The 19,540-nt window shown below is 41.3% G+C and overlaps 1 protein-coding gene across 2 annotated transcripts in view; it reads right to left on the bottom strand.

Moving 5' to 3' along the window:
- LOC117272259 (uncharacterized) overlaps nucleotides 1-19,540 on the bottom strand; it is a 163,398-nt gene that overhangs the window by 13,896 nt on the left and 129,962 nt on the right. For both annotated transcript variants that reach the window (XM_078172892.1, XM_033651079.2), the window contains exons 13-24: nucleotides 18,713-18,849; nucleotides 16,991-17,138; nucleotides 16,585-16,900; nucleotides 16,342-16,449; nucleotides 13,517-13,814; nucleotides 11,479-11,580; nucleotides 10,813-11,065; nucleotides 10,623-10,707; nucleotides 9,114-9,320; nucleotides 8,822-8,914; nucleotides 2,198-4,561; nucleotides 421-552 (exon numbers count right to left, since the gene is read on the bottom strand). In XM_078172892.1, the coding sequence (XP_078029018.1) occupies nucleotides 421-552; nucleotides 2,198-4,561; nucleotides 8,822-8,914; nucleotides 9,114-9,320; nucleotides 10,623-10,707; nucleotides 10,813-11,065; nucleotides 11,479-11,580; nucleotides 13,517-13,814; nucleotides 16,342-16,449; nucleotides 16,585-16,900; nucleotides 16,991-17,138; nucleotides 18,713-18,849 (4,243 nt within the window). The remainder of the gene's footprint in view (nucleotides 1-420; nucleotides 553-2,197; nucleotides 4,562-8,821; nucleotides 8,915-9,113; nucleotides 9,321-10,622; nucleotides 10,708-10,812; nucleotides 11,066-11,478; nucleotides 11,581-13,516; nucleotides 13,815-16,341; nucleotides 16,450-16,584; nucleotides 16,901-16,990; nucleotides 17,139-18,712; nucleotides 18,850-19,540) is intronic.

Raw genomic sequence — 19,540 nt, 5'->3', positions numbered from 1 at the left:
CCTCCTTCCTCCTCTTAACAGTTTTTCACCTTAGGAGCTCTCTTAAGGCCTAAGGTGCTTTGTGAATAACTTTTATCTTACCAAGGGAAAAATGATGTCACTAAGAGCTACTTTTAGTCTTAGGATTCTTTGTGAATACGGGCCCTGATGTTTAAGTGCTAATTTTTCTGATAAGTTTGGAAATTAGGTCAGAAAGGTGTTTGGGCAGGACCAGGACCAGCTGATTGCTACTGCACAGACTCTGGCTCCAAATGACGTCAGCAGCGCAGCAACAGAATCTGAGATATTTTGGCTTTATTTTAGTACAGTGTGAGGAAATGGAGACATGTTATCTATCTTTATATATAAACTATGGTGGACTCCCCTTAAGTCTCTGCTGTTTACGAGGTGCTATGTTCAGGTCTCTCAGAGTTAACTTACCTGGCTGGGCTGCTTCTGGGTGGCCTGCTGCTGACCCTTGGGTGTCTTCTCTGGTGAGCCAGAGGAGGAGGAGGAGTGGCGAGCCTTCATGTGGGATCGCTGAGCAGAGGAGCTGGAGGTGCTGCTGGAGCTCTACCAAGAATATGCATAAAGAAAAGGTAAGACTGGCTGGGACTGTGCTATAGTTGAAAAACGTGGGCGATAGATACAGCATTTGTATGAACAGCAACTCTGGCATAGAGAAACAGGCAAAGGCATAAGATCAAGCAGCAAATTCAGAGAAAAGATGACATCAACCATTGTATTCCAAGTTATTTAAAATAGCACACAGAGGTACGATGTACATTTGAGTGGTCTATACTGTTAGCAGTGTGGTATATCAGTCATCAATGGTGGTTGAAATTGGCAGGAAAATACTAATATTTTTTGATGATATCAATGATAATGTTCAACAATATTACGATATTGAGCAACACTATCAAAGATGTGATTGGATGCAAACAGGACTTTGTGCTGTGTAATGTGAATTGAGGCAAAGTTTCATCTGCCTGAGCTGCGTGAAGTGAATCATGGGAGGAAGGGATGTGGAGGGAAATAACAGAGAGAATTAAAGTTTCTTGTAGGTTTTGGAAACAGTCAGAGTTTGTAGTGTCATTCAAACAGAGCACATGGACACACTTGGTTGGTGTGTACATCAACTAGCTAGCTAAAGCTAATAGTTGTACAGTTGGTCCATTGCGGCAAATAAACAGACATTCCAGCGATCACATTTTGTGCGGATAACACATGCCGAAAACATGTTTGTTCTTCAGTCTCAAAACACATGTAGCTTTTTCTGTATTTGTCCCTTTTAGTGTCCAGAGAAAGTTGTATGTACCATCTTGTTTACTGCATTTGTCACTGAACCATAACTAGTCTCTTTCAAATAACCAGAGAGACTACAAAAAGCCATTCTTTGTAGAAAATACACTGAACCTTCAAGCTACATGGACAAACCAGTACAACGCCTCATTACCACTATATGGTTCAGCTCCACTCGACTCAACCCACGTTTGGTACCAGGTGCTTTTCTCAATGCATTTGCTCTTGCAGACAGTAAGTCAATGTACTGTAGGTGGGACTCTTAGGTGACTGTCATAACAACGCAACATGAAACCGCCATGACACCATCTTCAAGACCACACAGCATGTATTACTCCATCCTTTCACCAACAACCAAACAGTGGAGCAACTGCACTTTGTCATTTGACCACAGCATGGTTTTGTTAGCTGCCATTAGTTAAAATCTTGGTCGAGTCATTTAAAAAAATTGTGGTCGTTATTGACTATAGCTTGGCTATTTAAAAATGGTGGGTTTGTGCAGGATGTCCTGTGCTAGTGACGATCCTCTCTGACCAACCAGTGGTCTGCAGTTTTTAATTCCACCTTCTAGTATCAGCTTCGCTTGCTTGAAAATTAGGCTTGGGTGGTAGTTGTAAAAAGTACCAGGTACTATCCACAACTTTTGCCAATGGAAAACCAAAAAAAGAACAGTTCCAAGCCAGTTGAGTCAGGACGCACCGGTATCATACATCGGAAATGAGGCACAAGTCAATTTGTCCTTCCTGGTATGACTTACCACTTCCATTGCCTGAAAACACAGAATGACCGCTGGCTGTGAAATAATAGAATCACAGAACACAAAAGGTGTGTAGAGTCAGAGAGTCAGAGTAGAGAGCCCACCACCAGCCCAGCGTCACTGAAGCAAGCAAGCTCTGCAGGAAGAGGAACATCAGACCTGTTTCTTGGTGGAGGTTTTCCCTGTGTCCTGTGCAGGCTGCGGTTTGGCCCTCTTACTCTGAGGTGGATTTGGACCCTTGAGGATCTGAGAGGCCGGCCTCTTGGAAGGGCTTCTCTCCCTTTCTCGTTTGACTTTGCCTTTAAGCTGAGCTCTGTCAGTGGAGTCAAAGGAAGAATCTGGAGACTGAGGAGATGAAGACACAACACTGGAGGGGGAAGAAGGGGGAGAGATACTGTCCACACTGATTTCCAACTGTTTGATGGACTCTTCTAGACTGTCAATAGATTCAAACGCATTCTTGCAGAGCTTCTCTACCCGGGTATGTGACTTTGAGTCAGCAGAGGGAGGGGAGAACTTGAAGTCCCTGTCACAGGCATTGTCTTCACCAAAGTTGAACTGCTTGGTACTGTTGATCTCAAACCTCTTAGATTCTTTTGGCTGCTTCTTGGTCTCCTTCACTGGCTTGCTATCTGATGCTATCTCCTCCTCTTCTTCATAGACAACAACCTCAAGTGTTTTCTTTCCTGTTTTGGTTGTCCCTGTTCGAATGGCCTGGCTAATTGCAGCCAGTTTGTTTTTAGGGAACTTAAATTTGAATTTCCTTTTGGTCTCTGGCTTTTTAAGCAAGTCTGGTTTGCCCTGGTCTTGGTTTTTAGAAATTGTGCTGTTATCTGCTGAAGGTCTTTGGTGTTGCATATTTAGAGAATTGTGACCATTTCCTGTGGTGTCTTTAAGGTCAGAGCCTGTATCTATTTTGGTGATGCGAAATTTTCTCATTTCTTGTTTCTCGTCTTCCTGTATTGTGTCCTCTTCATCTACAATACTTTCTGCTGAGAGAATCCCATCAAGATCTTCCTCATATTCAAAGATGGTCGACAGACGCTTGTAGGCCGACTGAATGTCCATAGGTTCATTCAAAATAACGATAATAGGTTTCTTATCAAAGTCATCACTGTCATCAAAGCCTTCGTTCTCATGCCCCAGATAAGTGTGTTCACCGGTGCTGTCCTCAGATACAGTCTCTGTGTCAGGGGCACTCATTTTTCCTGGGTCTTCCTGTTTTTTCACTCTTGGACTCTTGCTCCTAGCGATTCTAAGGCTGATTTTACCAGTCGGAGGTGGTGGAGGAGGAGGTCCCTCATTGTCTCCAGTATCAGGGCTCAGGCTACCTTCTTCTTCTGTGTATTGTGATTGGTCCCTGGATACTTGCACTGTTGCCCTCTGGTTCTGCTGCGTGCTGCTGTGGCTGCTAGTCAAGCTGGGTGAAACAGGTTGGTCCCTGGATACTTGCACTGTTGCCCCCTGGTTCTTTTGCTTGCTGCTGTGACTGTTAGTCAAGCTGGGTGAAGGGGATTGCTCTCTGGATACTTGCACTGATGCCCCTAGGTTCTGCTGCATGCTGCTGTGACTGTTAGTCAAGCTGGGTGAAGGATATTGCTCTCTGGATACTTGCACTGATGCCCCTAGGTTCTGCTGCATGCTGCTGTGGCTGTTAGTCAAGCTGGGTGAAGGAGATTGCTCTCTGGATACTTGCACTGTTGCCTCCTGGTTGTGCTGCTTGCTGCTGTGGCTGTTAGTCAAGCCGGATGAAAGAGGGGGGAGTTTAATGACAGGAGTAGAAGTTAAACACTCCTGATCAGGGCTCTGTGACTTATCCTGCTGGGACTCTATCAAGCTACCCTTTGGGGTGTTTTCTTTTTGTAAAGTTACAACTACCATCAAATTTGACTTCTTGTCAGCTGGTACCTCTTGGACAACTTTTTCATTCGTCTTGTCAGGACTCGTCAAGTCGGTAGCTTGGAAGTTTTCTTTTTGTAGAGTAACAATGGTTGTAAACTTGACCTTCTTTTCTGCCACGGTTGGGGAGCACACCTGTCCAACAACCCCCTTGTTAATCTGATCAGGACTTTTCACAGGAAGATCACTTTCTTTTGGCGAAGTTGTTACTGGAAGTATCTCCATCTTCTCTGCTTGCTTTTGGGTTAGTGTTGGTCCCTCCTCATTCTTCTGGACAGTCTGAACATCTTTTAAATTTACAGGTGTGGGTACCTCCAACTTCTCTACTGTTGCACAGTTAAAGGAAGACACTGGTATAATCACATTTTCCTTTGCTTCCTTCTTCTTATCAGGTTTTAAATAGTCTTTCTTAACCTCAATGTGTTCTTCCAGTCCAACTGCTGTTACGAATTTATGAGGGCAGCCATTTGTTTTTCTCGTTTGAGGAGCTGACAGGTGGTAAAATGCTGTTAACTCAGAAGGCTTCAGATTAGCCACCTGTGATGTCTGAGTTGTCCTCACCTCTCCTTTCCATTGCTTATTTCCACCTGGCAAATTATTCTTATCCGACAGTTCTGTTGTCACCTATAATTACAAAAGGCAATATTAAATACTTCATAATCTGAATATTAAGTATGATATATGTTGAATTTATTCTTTATATCCCAGTATTACTTAATAATACACAACCATTGTTTCACCATCAAAACCCATACATTTTTGGCTTGTCCCTGCTATGCTCCAAAAATTGCGTTGGCAGTTATTCAGACTCAAAACAGTGCAGGGGTTGTGTTGTTTCAGGTACCAATTTTAGTCACCACAATTGTGGGGTAAACAGTAAAAAATATGCAGTTCAATAAATAAGGTCATCCACCAGGAATGTTGCCATACATGTGTGTGACTAGCCAATACAATGTTTTGCCCAAGTAACATTGGCTGATATTGCAGTATACTATCACCTTCACCTTTACTTTTTTTGGGTTTTGTGACTTATGTTTACTCAAGTGTACATTTTAAACTAAATTTGATAGTACGGACTGCAGAATTGATTACTACTCCATGTTCAGATGCCTTTATTAACTACTCAGTTGACTAACAACTTGAAGTTCACTGGTAGTAACTGCATTGCAGAAAAAGGCTGGTGATACACATCTATCGCCAAAATTCCATTGCATGGAGCAGCTTGGTTTAACTCGACTAGATTTTCAAACCAGGTACTTTCCACTGCAGATGGTGCCCTCTACATGTGGGCCGGATTCTCAGCTGATCGTTTTTGTAATGTCACGTGAAACTGCCTTGACATCATCTTTAACATGACACGTGTGTTATTAGCTATGTAGGCAAGGCTTATGTGAGTGCTGCATTGTATTGTGGGTGTGCATGTTCACTCATAGTGCAATCGATCCCCGTTAAAAGAAAATGAAAGACTTAAGAAGACAAAGCAGGGTGGAGCGCCGAAGTTTATTAATCCAAAATAGCAGGTATAGAGTTTATAAAGTCCATATGACCAAAGATCCAGCAAAGACAATACAAGAACCACTGCAAGGTGGTAAAATGTGCAGGACAGTGATGAAAGAGTTAATCTGGCAGTCTGTGGCTACTGTTTTCCAAGAGGAAGAGAGACATGGAGATAATAGAATTATAGCACCAGTTGAGTTCCATGAATTTTTATTTTTTCAGTTTTATTTTTGTCAGTAAAATCAGAAATAAGATAAAAATCTGAGGGCCCTCTTAAAACAGTTCTGTCTTGTTAATGTGTTAGTGTGTAGACACTCTCACTATACATACTAACACCAGCTGTAAATGTGATCATTAGTGTATTTTGTTAAGGATAATTATTCTCCTCATCATTATTATTTATTAGAAATGTGTTTAATTATTTCTTGAGTTATGACCAATTGTATTTACCCTTGTAGTGCACACACATGGCTGAACAAAGCAGGCAAAGTGGGCAACCGCCCCTGGGTCCCAGACCCTCAGGGGGCCCAGCTCTCAGCCAATCTGTGTGGCGCTTACTTGTGGTACTTTGATTACTTACAAGTTTTCTTGGCAGTGTGCACCACTAAAGCACAAATCAAAGTGAAATAGTAAGGGCCCAAAGGTGGCTCCAGCATTTCTTTTAATACCTTTATTATTTCTGTTGATGCACATCCATGCACCTATCCATGGAAGAATGTGTGTGTGTGTGTGGGCATAACAGGGGTCCCTTTGTGGGTTAATTGAAACTTGAGTACACAGCTTTCCTTTGCAGTAAATTTTAGTTTGTTTCCCACCTGCCTGATTGTTTGGTGTTTCTTGACCTGTCACATTTATTTTTAGTGACATCACTGTTTTTTGTAACTGATATATAGACAGAGCGACAGAGCAATAAGGAAGTGATTAGTCAATATAAAGGCCTCAATGATGTTAATCCAGGAGTGTTAGCTGTTATGAGTTAGAAGCAAGAATATATTCACTGCAAACCACAAGGTGAGCAAACCCAATTTAGTCAGGTGAGCAACCATCTAATTTGCTTCATTAATGTTAACTATAATGTAGGAATAGGATTGATTCCATAACAAAAGCTCCATCTAGTGGATCATTTCAATCTTAGGGTGCTTTCACACTTGGCATATACCAACACTGGAAGAGAACCCACACCCCTCTGAAGTGAACCATACTCAGACCACCTCCAGAGGTGGTCACTTCAAGTTCGCGGTGAGGTTCGCTAAACCTGTGCCTTGTGAACACAAAGCACTCCAGGTTCACTTTGCTCTTTGCCATTGTATTTAGCCCTCTAGATCACATGCTGTTGCACTGGGATGCCTGATAAAACCACTACACCACGTCTGCCTGTAACGTTTGCAAGGACGCAGGACAAGGAGTAGTTTGGTCTATAGAAGATAGTGCACATCTCCAGATGTGGAATGCAGAATATATTTAATGGCAACAGTCTACAGCACACAGAAATGCTAAGGTTTTCATCCAATTTTAAGTACATCTGAAAGCGAGGGGCTTCATAACCACACTGCAGTGCCATGTCAGATTAAAAACAAAACTATATCAATATATTCTAGGCTATAGTGTGGACAGAGAGAGGACTGAGGCTCCATCAGAGCTGGAGATGACCAGAAAGAGAACTGAGTCCTAAAATGAACTGACAATGTGAACACAAAAAGAACTGAGTCCCTTTTCTGTTGTTCCACTTTTTGGTCCACTTTAAAAGGACTGAGTTCGGTTCATTTAAAAAGGACTAAATGTGAAAACACCCTTAGGGGCCGTTCAGATGTAGCGTCTTTTGCGCGCACAAATCCATTAGTTTCGATGTAGACGCGTGTCAAGCACGCTCACAATCCAAAGCCACGCCGTAGCGGCACGCATTCGGAGCGACGCGCCTGTTTTTTCGTGTGCGTCCGTGGCACACAGAGATGGAAAATTCTCAACTTTTTCAAATGCAGCAAGCGCACTGCATGTCATGTGATAAGAATTAACCAATCAGCTCCACGGACCTGCTTCTTCCTTTCCGTCCAAGGGACTTCACAACATCCAGTGGTGTGAAAGGCAGCAAACAATGGAGGAGCGACTTATCATTCTTCTCCAGGGATACCCAGAGTTATATGACCTGTCTTCGTCGTACTACTTTGACTCCAACAGAAGGAACAATGCCTGGAGAATTATCAGCTTGGAGCTTGGGATAACTGGTGAGCATGATGATAGCTAGTTTTTGTAAACTTTGTAACTTTTTTACTCCCTATGAGTGACAGGCGGCTTTGGTTGCTTAGTAACGGCAGGCGCGACAGTAGCACAACCTCCGAAGCGCCTTGGATAAAAGGATGGAAACGGCACAGCTGGCGTTTTCCATGCACTTTTAGACGCTACATCTGAATGGGGCCTTAAATGCTCTTGCATGTATTTGCTTGTCATAAAAAGTGAATCATATAATATCCTATGACAGTGGTTCCCTACTGGTGTGTCGCGGTCCAGTGGGTTGTGGGTCCATTCTGAATGGACCGCAAGTGTTTTGTGAACATGTCAAGTTCATAATAAACACACTTTATTTTTAAGTACAGTGAATTTCTGGCAAAGAGCTTTTGAAAAGAGCCATTCTGTATAATGATTACTTTTGATACTTTCAGTACATTTTGCTGGTAATACTTCTGTACTCAAGTAAGATTTTGAATGTAGGACTTCTACTTATAATGTAGCATTTTTAAACTATGGTTTTCAGAGGTGGAAGTAAGTCTCATATGTTAAAGTCACAAGCAAGTCCCAAGTTATTGTGGTGAGAAGCAAGCAAATCAAGACATGAAATTTCGATGAATGAAAACTAATATTAGATTGGTAAATGAGCTAATAAATTAGCTAAAAAGACATTCACATACCATTTTTGTAAGATGGATAAAGTTGGATACTGTAGTTGTGTCACTAATTTTGAGTGGCAGATCTTGCATACCAATGTTCTCTTCTTACTACTGTCATTGACAAAATAACCCTTGAATCAAAATTCTATTATTTCTGGACTGTTTTCCTCCATGATAACTTGTGCATTGGCCTCTGCTGGTCTGCTACGTCAATATCTAATAGCAAGTAACTGGTTAAAGAAACAGTGGGTTTAGATTAGTAAGAGATGGTTAATTACAACACAAGTTCAGAATTTTAACTCAGTGAGGACTAAAACAAAGACAGTTGCTTTTCCAGAACCCAGTGATGTTGAGTTTACATCAAAATAAAAAGCAGCTGACTTTTTCTAAACGTGCACTTAACACTTCGGGCAGCCAAATTTTGAGACTCGAGTTAAAGGTCTGCTGTGGATACTGAGTTGTTAATGATTAGTGTTGTTAGACTTTGTTTTCCCTTTCTTTTTACCTGAGACTCAATCTCTCTGCTCTGGAGCTCAGAGGCTGAGAGTTCAACCATACCTCTGCTCCCTACATCTCTCACAGTGCATTTCTGAAACACCTGGGTGAAAAGGGCAGAGGGTCCATGGTGAGGGTTAACGTTGTATTCAGAGACAGGGGTGGGGTCAGAGGCACAAGAATGCAGTGGATGCTGAATACCTTTTACTTTAAAGTGTTCATGATATCAAATTTAACTTGAACATACTGGACGAACATTTGATCTGCTCAGGTTTTAAAAGACAGCAAATTAGTTAACATACCTGCAGCTCTTTCATGAATTTGTTGTCCTCCTCCTCTTCCTCCTCGTCCCCCCTGTGCGCTGAGGATGTTGAAGCAGTGGAGGTGGAACTAGCGGGAGGTGCAGGAGCACACATCTGGGGCTTGGGTTTGACCTCTGGTGGCTGTCTTGGGGGCTTAGGCTGAGAAACCACAGGCGGTCCTTTGTCTTTCTCCTTCCCACCCTCGTCCTTTAACACATTCATCAAGTAAAAACACAGCATAAATTAAATGAACCACTTCGATGTTGATTTGGTTGCTGTTTTTTAAGAAGGGGCACAGCCTTTAGTTTTGTTATTTGTATTATCAATCAGTCAAACTTTATTTATATAGCACTTTTCATACAAAAATAATGCTACACAAAGTACTTCACACAATAAAAACAAAAACAATAGCCCAGATCCGTCAATAAATAAGTAAATAAATAAATAGATAAGTGATGAAATAGATGAATGTGCCAGCTAAAAAGAGAGATTAACAAAAATAAATATACAAATACACAATAATCATAAATACAAAATTAAAAAACATAATAAAAACAATTTAATTCATTAAAATAATAACAATAATAATAATAATAAAGGACATTTGAATTAAAAGCCAGGCTAAAAAGGTAGGTCTTGAGTTTGCTTTTAAAAACATCAACACTCTCTGCGGCCCTCAGGTCTTCAGACAGGCTGTTCCACAGACGTAGACCATTGTTTTTGTTTTCTTATCATTATTATTACATGTAGATAATAACTTTATTAGAGTCTCTGGAGACTAATCATAAAAATTCCATTTCAAGGGATACTACATTAAGCAGTACATTTAAAATCAATAATAATCTGTTGTTGTTAAAGCTAAAGATACAGCATGTGACGAGCTTGAAATAATGCTGTGAAAAGCCCTTGGTCTTTACTTTGGCTGCTAACATTAAGATAACGTTACTTTCACAGACAGTCAGGAGAAACCGCTGCTCAGCCCTGAATGCTCCATAAGTCCACGCTTAAAGGGAGAGTTTGGATCTTCTGAAGTGGGGGTGTATGAGGTACTCCACAGTCAGTGTATTACATACAGTAGTTGTCAGTCGGCACGCTCCCAGTTTGGAGGAACAGGCTGGAGTCTGACACAGAAGCTACGCAATGTACTGCTGTGGGCGAGGCAACAGTCCACAGCAGTAAAATGGATTTTAGCATCCTAACAAAAAATCCTGCCGCAACTCGAATTACCGCCTCAAAGTTGTATGCCTCCATGCACCAGTAAAGTTGCACAGTCAGAATGTTATTAAGTTCCAGCTCGTTTAATCCTGTTATGCAGTTTACAGTGTTCATAATTAGACATAGAGTGCCAAGAGCAGGAAAAATATGACACTGTAAAATATTTCAAATATAAATCTAGACTTCTACTTGCAAGCTTGGACTTTGGACACTTACATTTTTCTGTTTGTAATCATGCTATGCTTTTAAATGTATCCACAGTATTCACAGATTTGCGCCTGCTCACACACATACCTGGGCTCCAAGCAGCTCTTTCCTGGTGGTGATAATCACCTCCCCTGACCTTCCTGTGGTCAGACCTGAGCTGACAGCATGGAACCTGGGAAGACAATAATAAAGATGATAATAATAATGCATTCATGGTGATTTATAGATGTTAGACTTTAAAAGGCCACCCACAAGCCATCCTGAGTGACGAACTGACCTTCGTGGAGGAGGTGGAGGAGGAGACTTGCCAGCCCTGTCTGGACTCTGCTTCATCTCTCTGTCCACACTGGTGCGCCGGGGTTTCTCCACCTGTGGCCGGCTGCTGCGCTCTGTGCTGGGAGAGGCTGAAGGCAGGGCTGTGGGAGCAGTTGAGGGAGCAGCTGAGGGAGCAGCTGTGGGAGCAGCTAATGGAGAAGCTGAAGGAGGAGGCTCCACAGCTGCTGCAGGAAGCTGTGAGACTGCAGCTGGAGCTAAACATATCCAAACAGAGTGTTGTCGTTTAGTTCTAGTTGTCAAAAATATGTGAGTGAGTGAACCACTTACGGCCACAAACAAATAAACAGCGGCCACCTAATGTATCCACAGTGTCAGTATGTTTCAGCAAGCAGAGTGGCTCTGCTGTTTGTCTCTATCATAGCAACACTTGTCAGCTGCACCATGCCTTTAAAGAGCTGCTGTTGGCTAACAACTGTATTTCAGAGGTCATTTAAGTCTTTTATTCATGCTGTCAGACACAGGAAAATATAAAGATTGGGTCTGGACCCTCTACAGGCAGACATAATATCCAATGATAGATTGGGAGTGTGGACAAAACCACAAGAAAAAAGATATAACATACAAGAATATGATTGTTTGAATTTCTTTGTCCACACCAGTCTCATACCTGTGTGTGGGGGTTGTGGCTCGGTGGAGTCCACCTCCTCACTCAGCTGGGGAGGTGTGTCTCCCTGGGAGTCAGACAGAGGGGCTTGCTGCTCCACTGAGGCTGCAGCACAAACACACACATGGACTGTGTTTAGATCATATCTAAACAAAAAGGTTAATAGATTTTCGTAATATTAAAACAGCAATCACCATATAAAACACTTTAGACATTAACAAATATAACTAATGGAGAAAATATGTCTGATTTATATTGTCCAATGATGATCCAATGTTTTTTTTTCTTTTTCAGATCGATAAACAGGCACTTGATGAACAAACTAAGCTAAACTCATACATCCACTGTCATATTCATACGTGCCAATGTACATAGTTATTAATCACACTGTATATCTTTCGCCAAAGTTGGGGATTTGAAATAAAAATATATAAAAATAATATCTTGATATTTTTATCGTGATAGACAACATCTCGATATATTAAGATATATATCTCAATATTTTCAGCTCTCCTCTAAACTACTGTAGACTACTAATATACAAAATTATTAAAGGAACTACAGTTATAATAAAGTTAAATAAAGTAGCTACTGTCATAATAAAGTTAAATTTAGTGTTATAATTAAGTTGAAATAAAATACTGTTATAATAAAGTTAAATGAAGTAGTTACTGTAATAATGAAGTTAAATAAAGTACTGTTATAATTAAGTTAAATAAAGTATTGTTATAATAAATAAATCAAAGCAGAACCACTGGTGCTTTAATTTTGAAGTGCCTGGCTTGTCTCGGGCTGGAAGTCTTAATGTTTCTGCTCTGAACTTGAAGCTTCTGGTCAACAGTTCCCGCTGCACCTTTTAATATGATGATTTATTTACTATGAGCTGGAAACAAACACACCGCTCTCCAGTTCATATCTTAATAACATTTGCAAATTGCAGTGCTTTTCCATGGTCACAAAATGCGACCGAATAGTGGCGGTCTGGAGCCCTGCAGAGCGGACACATGCTTCGCCTGCTTACACACTATTGCTCAGGAGAAAGTGATCTGGATGGGTGGGGTGTGTGATGTATCATGTTTGTGAGTCTTTCTTTGTGTTTGTGAATCTGTGAGAGAGCCACAAGAAAGAGCAAGAAAAGTGAAAGCTGGTGGCTTAAAGAAAATGACGTGACAGTTTGTATTCAATGTTCTCGACATATTCATTTTACACATCCCGCGTGGAACAAGCCGCAATGCATCAAGTATATGCAAATCGCCCACCCATATTTAAAACTATTCAGATTAGCTAAAGGAGAAAATGATCCTCCATTGGCTGAGACAATTCTCCAACTACTTAGGATAAAGAAACCATTGGACTGTTCATCACAAAACTTAAAACAGGGCTGTTTTTCTTAGCTCATGACAAGTTGACGTTTGGAGATACATGGTTTTCACAGGACTGATAATATTGTGTCATGTCTGCCTTTTTACTCTTACGGTACGTGACTTTCTTATGATGTACTGCAGCTTTTAACGAGAGGCAACTAAAGCTACTTTTACTTGTAAAACTCATCATTCTGTCATCTATTAAGGAACTTTTGACATCATGCAAGAACCACTGGTACAAACAGAGGTCTGAAGTAGCACTGATGTGTGAGTTAAGAGAGTTAAGATTCGAAGACAGTTAAGATTTGTTACATACAATGATCTTCCTTTATCCAAAATTTCACGAGTTTAAATATAAGTTTAAATGATCGAAATCAATTCAAATAAAACATATAACTACTGAAAAAAAAACCTTGTAAACATGCAAAATGTGTATCCATACTGTTTGTCAATTTACTGAGAGGTTCAACAAGGGTACTATCTTTTGTTGTTGAGATTTTGTTGGCATATTTTTGAATGGAAACAGTTAAGTAGTTGTTAGAAAAAAAAATCTGCTCTTCCTGAATCTGATGACAAACACATGTATGTGCAAACCTCACAGAAAAAAGTCAGATTAAGTATAAGAATAAGACAGTGTTGTTGCATGAGGCCCAATGTGTTTTCAGTGAATGGTCAACCTTGCAGTGTCAGGTCCAGAGCTGTGTCCTGCTCTGACTTTGATGCAGTGGAGGTCATCTGTCCTGAGGCAGAATCAGAGGAATCCTCTCTGGTATCTGACACATTCAGATCTGGGATGGACTTCATCAGGTTGGCCTGGGCCTCCTGGAGTTCCTGGTCAAAGTTTGTGTTGGTGCTGGGGGGTGGAGACTGACTAGAGTCAACACTGGCTGGCTGGTTGGCTTGGCTGGTGTTGGACTGATCCACACTGCCAGTTTCTACCGTCTGGCTGTTCTCTGGAGTTTGTCTTTCTGTAGTCTGAGGAGGACACACAGGGTCTCACAGTTAATGATAGGTGGGGATCTGTTAAAACTATCAATAGGCCTGAAACTGAGGGAGAAATCTCACCTAAAGATTAGTACAAACTACCAAGTCCTCCAACTTGTGCAACAACATAGGCTGTTTTCTAAATAAGCGCCCCTAACGATGGCAGGAGATCAACATGTCCTGATACCTGAACATCAGAGCAGGTCATATATGACCGTTAACAGCAGTTTTAAACATGTGGTTAATGTTATGAAACAGTAGCAGTTGCACCAAAACTACTTGCTTAGGTATAGACAAAAGATCATTGTTTGGCTTACAATAAACACGTTGGTTAACGTAACTTAACTTACGTACACCTGTTAACTATGTAACGTTACATATGTCATGTGATATATATCACATGACACTATGTAGTTAACTAGGTTACGTTGTTTTAATATCTTAACATTTATTTTTAGCTTCACACGAGACACAAACAGTGGTCTTCTTGGTGAAAGTGCTATGTTTGTTTGGTCCATAGACTGTAAAATAAAGATGAAGGATATGACAGCTCCCCAAAAGTGAGACTAAAACATCCCACTTGCTACTTGATGGCTGGCTACAGTAGAGGTTATAAACCTCGGCCAATGTTAGCAGATAGGACATGGGCCAAACAAAAAACTCTAAGTATACCTCAAAGGGATTTTTCTCAAAGATGGTTTCTGTAATTTTAGTTCTTATTATTCTGATATGTTCAAGTGTTCGTTTTGCTAATAAGTTTGTTTATATCTAGTAATTTGATGTTAAAAAAGGGGGACTGAGGTCATGCTTAACATCTGTGTGTGCCAATGGGTGTGCTTGTTATCTAGGGTGCTGCTGGGGATTGGTCGAACAGGTGTTTGCACAGGAACTCGATATCCATCCAGATTGCTACTGTACAGACTCTGGCTCCAAATGATGTCACCAGCATACGTTGGCAGCGGCCATATCCCAGATATTTTTGCTTCATTTTTGTAAAGTGGGGGTAAATGAAGACGTGTCATCCATCTTTCTATATAGTTTGGTTTGGCCTATCTACCACCCCAACCTCCTCTCTAAACAGACTTAGTCGCTCTTAATGCTATATCACATGACTTCCTCCGTTGCTCCCGTTATAACTATTAGGGCCACTACTGGTTGCCTTCTAACAATAAACATAAATATGGGTCGTAATACGCTGCTTGAACAACTACAAACAACCTATGTCGAGGGCGTTACAAACTTTTTCAATGGGGGCCAGATAAGACAATATGAAAATAACTGGGGGCCAGCTGCGTCATCATACAGGTTTAAATACATAAATAAATAAATAAATAAATAAATGCAACTGTTTCATCTTTCAGTAGAAAAGTATTCAACTTTTCCCTGCTTCTGAAAGTGGCAACCCTCGCTGGCAACTTCATGCTTCTTTGCTGTTGCCATGTCTGCTATATCTAACAGGAAATGCCTGCTGTTAGGTCACTGTTAGTTTGCTAATTTACCATGTGTTAATGAAAACTCATTCGATGCATCTGTGTAGTTCCTACTTGGTGTATGTCTACAAACTGCATGATAGTCCTGCCATTGTGCGGTGAGCAAAAAGACATGCAAATTGGACTTAATCAACCAGTACTGTGTGGTGGGCCACATACAGTATATTTTGAAAGACAAGTTGCGTGCCATTTAAATTCACGCAGGGTTTCTATTGGCCTGCAGACTTATGGAATAACACAGTAAATACAAGAAGTCATCGTAACTAACCATCTAAATATCAATGGAGTGTAGACTTTCAGGGCTCAAAAACATATTAGCAAAGTGGGCGGAGCCAGTGGTTTTACAAGTAGTTTACTTTCTGCAGCCACCCCGATGATCCTCAACACATAACTAAGCAAAACTCATTGATATGTAAACAATATGGGGTCATAATTTTACAATCACTTATAAATGTTTCAACTTCCTCTTGGAGAAGTCCAACTTTTGGAGACATTATTACAGCTATCTGATCTTTAAATAAAACCTGGGTAATTCTTCCTTAAAACAATGGGCCCTATGGGTGTGCCAAGTATGATTCCTGATGGCAAGCTTCTGAAGATATAGCATTTTAAAAGTTTGAGTACATATCCAAAGACATGCATGTTAGGTTAACTGCTCACTCTAAATTGGCTGTAGGTGTGAACATGAGCATGAACTGTTGTCTGTCTGTATTCAAATAAACACAAGACGTTTGTGCTCTAGAGAAAGGATCAGCACTCAGTGAATAACCTCCTAAGCACTATGATAAGCTATTATGGCAAGGCCTGTCTGTATGTGTTAGTCTGGCGACCTGTCCTCTCACCTCTCACCCAGTGACAGCTGGAATAGGCTCCAGCACACCCTAACAGGAAAGGCGGTTACAGATAATGACTGAATTAATGAGTTTGAGTAATGTCTCGAGCGCCCACTCAATAATCAGCCTTGTAATGCCAAAACATTAGAGGAATGAAACAGAATAACAGGGAGTGAGTATATATTGAACACTGACCTCAGTATGTGTCTCTGTGTGTTTTACGGTGGTCTGTTCAGTGTGGCTCTCCTGTGGGCCCGGTCTCTTCTGCAGGGCAGGGCTGCCCTCTCTGCTGCGAGGACTCACCTTCACAACACAACAACATTTCTTACATTCTACACAACAGGCTGTTTCCTAACAAAAACACCTGTTTATACACACTGTCTCACATTTTGTGATTTTATAATCATTCAGCAAATGGACCAATCATCAGTGCAGTACCTTGGCCACAGTGGGTGAGTCTCGTCCATGGGTGGGTGTCAGTGGGGGGCTGGGGTGATGATGGGAGGGCTGGATCACTGTTGCTGCTGCGTTCATTCTGCGGGCCATGACAGGGGAGGCTGAGCCCGCTGGACTGACCTCAGCCTGACTCCCAGAGAGAGGCGGGTTGGGAAGAGGAGCTCTGACCAAGGATCTAGGCTGAGGTTTGGGGGAGCTCTGGGGGCTCTGGGTCTTCAGGGGTCCCTGATCTGTTTCCAGCACCTTTAGAGGCTCCACCTGAGCTGATCTGGCTGGGGGGGTTGACTCTGATACACACCTGTTGATAACAAGAAGGACAAAGACATCCATCAGGATTATTTCCCTGTTAAACATAACTGTTTTACTTCTGAGTGAAGTTAATGAGCACCTGCGGAGAGAACTGAGAGCTTCAGTCAGGGCTTTAACCCTCTTCAGCATGGAGTCCATCTTATGTGGCTCCTCCTTCAGGAAACGCACTGCCTCCACCTCCAGCCTCAGCACTGAGCGCATCTTCACCTGTAGCTCTGGAAACTCACCTGTAATACCACCAAATGAAATGTAAAAATACATTTACTCTGTGTTAACTTTATAAAACTGCATATCACCATGTTTATTAAGTTAATAATGAATTCTAGTGGTCCTGCAACCCTGAACACAATAGGCTGGTCGGGTGATAAGTGGATACAAATGAGAGACATTAAAGTATATTGTCAGCTTATTATTATCATGGGAATGAGAGAGATGGACAACCCAAAAACATAACACCTCTGGCCATGGGTATTGCTGGCATTGAGGCATAACAAGAGTTGCAGGCCAGGGTCCTAATTAGGTGTGGGAAACTTGCAAACCAGCCTCCTCCTGTAAGTATTCTTTCAGCTAATGTCCAGTCACTGGATAATAAGCTGGATAAACTCAGGAGTATGCTGGCCTTTTAATGTGACATTATGGTTCTCACTGAGACTTGGCACCGCCCTTAGATCCCAGACTTGGCCATTGCTCCAGCAGGGGTCTCAATTCACTGCCAGGACTGGACAAATGAATCAGGGAAGACCAAGGGGCGGAGGAGTCTGCTTCATGATCAACAACCAGTGGTGATCATTTCTACAGGCTCCTCTCTTAATCTAATGATCAGATACCTCATTATAGTTTTTATTAGTCGTCCTTACAGCGATGTACATTAACAGCACAATAACTAGACACTTGACGAGCTGTATGGCGCTAGTGACAGGACAGAGACCTCATGTCCAGGGGCTGCTTTTTTTGAGAATGCCAAGTCCTGCAAAGATATAAACACATCAGCTGTCCTGTGTGTGTTGGTAACGCACTTGACTAGGCTTGTGCGGTATGTATTTTTTCATATCTTCACACCTTCCTGACATTTCACCAGGATGTACAGCATATGATGGTATTTGTGTAAAAACAAACAAAAGAAAAGTAAAATCTTAGCTTTTGGTGACAGAAGTCAATGTAGCATGTATGTCACTGTCTACAAGTCTGTTTCTGATATGCTATTAGTCTGCTTAGATAAGCCTTGCTGGGTTTAAATACTTGTGGCCCACAGAATAATGAATATATGAGTGCACTCATTGCTAGAGGACCCACTGACATGCTGCAGCAGATACCTACACATCAGTGGGCTGAACTGAGATGATCCACTGAAAAAAAAATAAAATAAAATGGCTAATAAACTGCATTTCTAGTTGAAAGAAGTCAACCTAATATAAAGTTATATGTGGCAATACTCCCAAACACGAGCGGTGGCATTTTTCTTATTTACTATTCCTGTAAATTTATCTCCACAACTCACAGTCTTTCTCAGCTCAGCTGCCTGTTCCACCAGATCCAGTGCCAAGAGAACAATACAGGGACAAAGTTGAGTTTAACCACTAGGGCTCCAGACTACTAGAAAAAACTAAACTTCAGTCAAAGATGGACAGAAGTAGCTGTCAATCATAGTCTTCAGCTTTCTTTTGATTCATGGACAAGTGTCATGATTACATTTACATCCAGTGTACCGATCCAACACAAATTATTACATGTTTTAATCAGCCAATAGAGATATACTGTTTGAATCAGTACTGTATGCTTGATACAACCCAGACCCACCAACCTTTAAGGATGGCCAGAGTTTCTCCAACGCTCCGCAGGTTGACTGCTCCCTCCTCCACGTCTCTCAGAGTGATTGATGGCTGGTTGGCACTGGAGGCGGAGCTTTGTTGCAAATGGTCCACATAGTCCTCCAGTTCACTGAAAGGTGAAAAAGACAAAAATCTTGAGGAATTAACGGTCAGCGCAGGCAGAAGAATTAACTATGTAATAGCTGCTGTAAACACAAGATGGCAGCAGAGAACACACTTGAGGGGTTCCATAGTTCTGTTGGTTCTGTCAGGTTAAAATAAATAAATAAATAAATTACATATTTCATTATATTATATTTAAAAAGCCACTTCTTGTTTTAGCCCTACAGACTGAGAACCCTTTTAGGTTAAGAGCATATCATCCTGATTTTCAGTATACTGACTGAGTCTGTTCAGATACCTTTCGGACTGGTTGCCCATACCCACACAGTTGTCTGCAGGTGCATATAATTCAACAAAAAAGGTATTGTGCTTTCAAGTTATTACACATTGTATTGTACCATCATTAATTACTAAATAGGTATAATTCATCTGCACTTCTTTCTTTTTTTTTATTAAGTGTTTTTGTACTTTCATCATCTTTCATACTGCTACACTGCCAGTACAATGCACTCAAGCAGACACATGCCCTGCCATGGGGTCCAATTATGATGAAAAACATGGGAAAGTGCAGATCGGAGGAACAGCAAATTCCACATCCACAATGTTCTAACCTGCCAGGTCATTTGATTTGATTTTAGCAGTATATTTGAATTTGATTTCAACCTCATCGGAATGTCTTCATCTTTCACAAAGAAGAT

The sequence above is a fragment of the Epinephelus lanceolatus genome, chromosome 12 (genome assembly GCF_041903045.1).
Source record: "Epinephelus lanceolatus isolate andai-2023 chromosome 12, ASM4190304v1, whole genome shotgun sequence".
In the NCBI taxonomy this organism is placed as follows: Eukaryota; Metazoa; Chordata; class Actinopteri; order Perciformes; family Serranidae; genus Epinephelus; species Epinephelus lanceolatus.
Note: the sequence above shows the minus strand (reverse complement) of the source record. Positions and strands in the feature narration are given on the sequence as shown.